The sequence below is a fragment of the Octopus bimaculoides genome, chromosome 9, assembly GCF_001194135.2.
Source record: "Octopus bimaculoides isolate UCB-OBI-ISO-001 chromosome 9, ASM119413v2, whole genome shotgun sequence".
Taxonomy (NCBI): domain Eukaryota; kingdom Metazoa; phylum Mollusca; class Cephalopoda; order Octopoda; family Octopodidae; genus Octopus; species Octopus bimaculoides.
This window is the reverse complement of record NC_068989.1, coordinates 17,632,395-17,634,556: the sequence shown is the minus strand read 5'-3', so window position 1 is coordinate 17,634,556 and position 2,162 is coordinate 17,632,395. Positions and strand designations below refer to the sequence as shown.

Below are 2,162 nucleotides of genomic sequence, written 5' to 3'. Positions count from 1 at the left end.
TATATATATATATATATATATATATATATATATATATATCAGCGACGTGCCGCCCAGGTAGGCAAGGTAGGCAGTGTCTACCTTGAATATAATAGATCGATAGTAACATTTTCGTCTCATGGGAGGGACTAAAATCATATAAGATAATGCTAATTTTGAAAAGAAGTGGTCAATGTATCATCAGTAATGGAAGTAGCATTGATGAGGCAAGCGATTACTTGGGGTTGATGCAAGAAAGAAGGAAACAGGAATATTAGAAAAATAATATGAAAAAAGTAGAGCTTCGTAAGGCCCTCAGTAGTTGTCAGCAAAGATAACCTATTTGCCTCTCAAATTGGAAACAGAAGTCTTGTCTTCACATACTCCCATTAACATACCCAGTTACTCATGTATGTATGTTTTTCTCATTCTTTCTCTATTTCCCTCTCCCCCTCTTTCTCTCACTATATGTATGTATTACGTCGACCATATATAACGGGCGAAAACCATCACTGTGTTCATATTTTGACTGAGAAAAGTCTTGCGTAAGAGACGAGTTTCGTTTTATTTATTATGCAATGATCTGAAAGGTGATACATTTAAATGCATTAAATGTATCATTACTTCGTTTAATTTCATTATTTTATATTATACGACTCCATACTAGAACAAGCTAGCCAGACCTTACTCCGTTCATACGGATACTCTAACAAGGATTTGGATGGGTTGTTCTATTCGACTCGAGTGGGAAAATTCTGGTAACATGCATCGCTTGAAAGCAAAACACAAAATATCAATACTCCAGCTAGATGAATATGCACTAAACACACCCAGAGAAGTATTCGCATAGAATATAAATACATTTGTGTCGTTTTTGAGGTAATTTTTAGCGCAATATATTCAGGCCTTAGAGGGCACATAACATTTAAGAGAACAATGGATAGAATCAATGCGCTAGCAAAGTGGGAGACTGGTCTTATAGTATTCAGAATATCAGTGTCAAAAAGGTTTCCTACGATTTCTTTTAGAAACAATTACAGCAAAATGAATAACAAATATAATTAACTTAGTTTTTATTTAAGATTTTGTGATATCTGTATTGTAGAGTGAAATGTTTATAATCTAGCGTAGTTAGTACGGATGTATAGACAAGGGTAATATTTTCCATATTATAGTGGTTTTGTATTTGAAAGAGACACGATTCACAAAACATCACTACAGATAACATTGTCTCTGCACATGGAGACAGCATAGTCTGGGATTAGTGTAGACAGTACACAAGGAGCCAGTGCAGACAGTCCATCCTGATAATATAGCTACGTTATGTGTATATAACATTTTTACACAAGAGGTTAGGGAGAATTGAAAGGTTGTACCATCTGTGTACTTGTGTGTGTATGTCTGTACATCTTCACTCTCGTATCTCACTTTAATTTCTGTTTCATCTCTTTCAAATTAATTTTAGGTGATAATGTCATTGATTTAAATAAGACATTTATCGGATCCATACATAACCCGATCACGTACCAGATCAGACAGCCATTTCAGGTAAGTGTTTGGTTTTGGAAAGAGATATTTCTTAAAATATAATTTCTTAAGATTCTTTCTTTCATTACTACTTGACGAGATGCTATTTTCCCATCCATCTTCTTGTGAAGATAACTGGACAGCAGTTCCTATTTAAATCATGCCATGAAATATGCCAGAATAATATGGCATGATGTATTTACATTTGTTTAATTTCCAAGGAAAGCGTTATAGATTATTGGATGACTACATAAAATTTATCACAGATTTTCTTATATATGCTTGTGAATAAAATATTCAATACGTATTGAATAACATTGCCAGCTAATGCACAGTATACTATTAGTCTAATCCGTTTAACTAGTTTTTTTTTCCGTTTGTTACTGATTTAAATAAGTATTGCCATCAGGTTTTTCATATTGAGCTGAACTGTGGAGAGGGCTTATCCTCTGAAGAAGGATGACCAGTCTTGAAAAATGTTAAGCTCTTTATTTTTTCTGTATACGAAACTTATACTGCGTTTAATTTACAAGTGTTTACTTTCCACATCATAGGTATTATAAACTGTAAGCTTGCAGTATTAGATTTATCATATATGCATACATACATATACATACATACATATATACATATATATATACATATATATATATATA

General features: G+C 32.9%; 1 protein-coding gene across 2 annotated transcripts in view; it reads left to right on the top strand.

Annotated features, from left to right (window-relative positions):
- Positions 1–2,162, top strand: part of LOC128248701 (fibropellin-1-like) — a 51,140-nt gene that overhangs the window by 2,596 nt on the left and 46,382 nt on the right. Inside the window, exon 3 of one of the 2 annotated variants that reach the window (XM_052970459.1) lies at positions 1,445–1,527. The exons of the other annotated variant lie outside the window; for it this stretch is intronic. Coding sequence (XP_052826419.1) covers positions 1,445–1,527 — 83 coding nt within the window. The remainder of the gene's footprint in view (positions 1–1,444; positions 1,528–2,162) is intronic. 2 annotated transcript variants of the gene reach the window in all.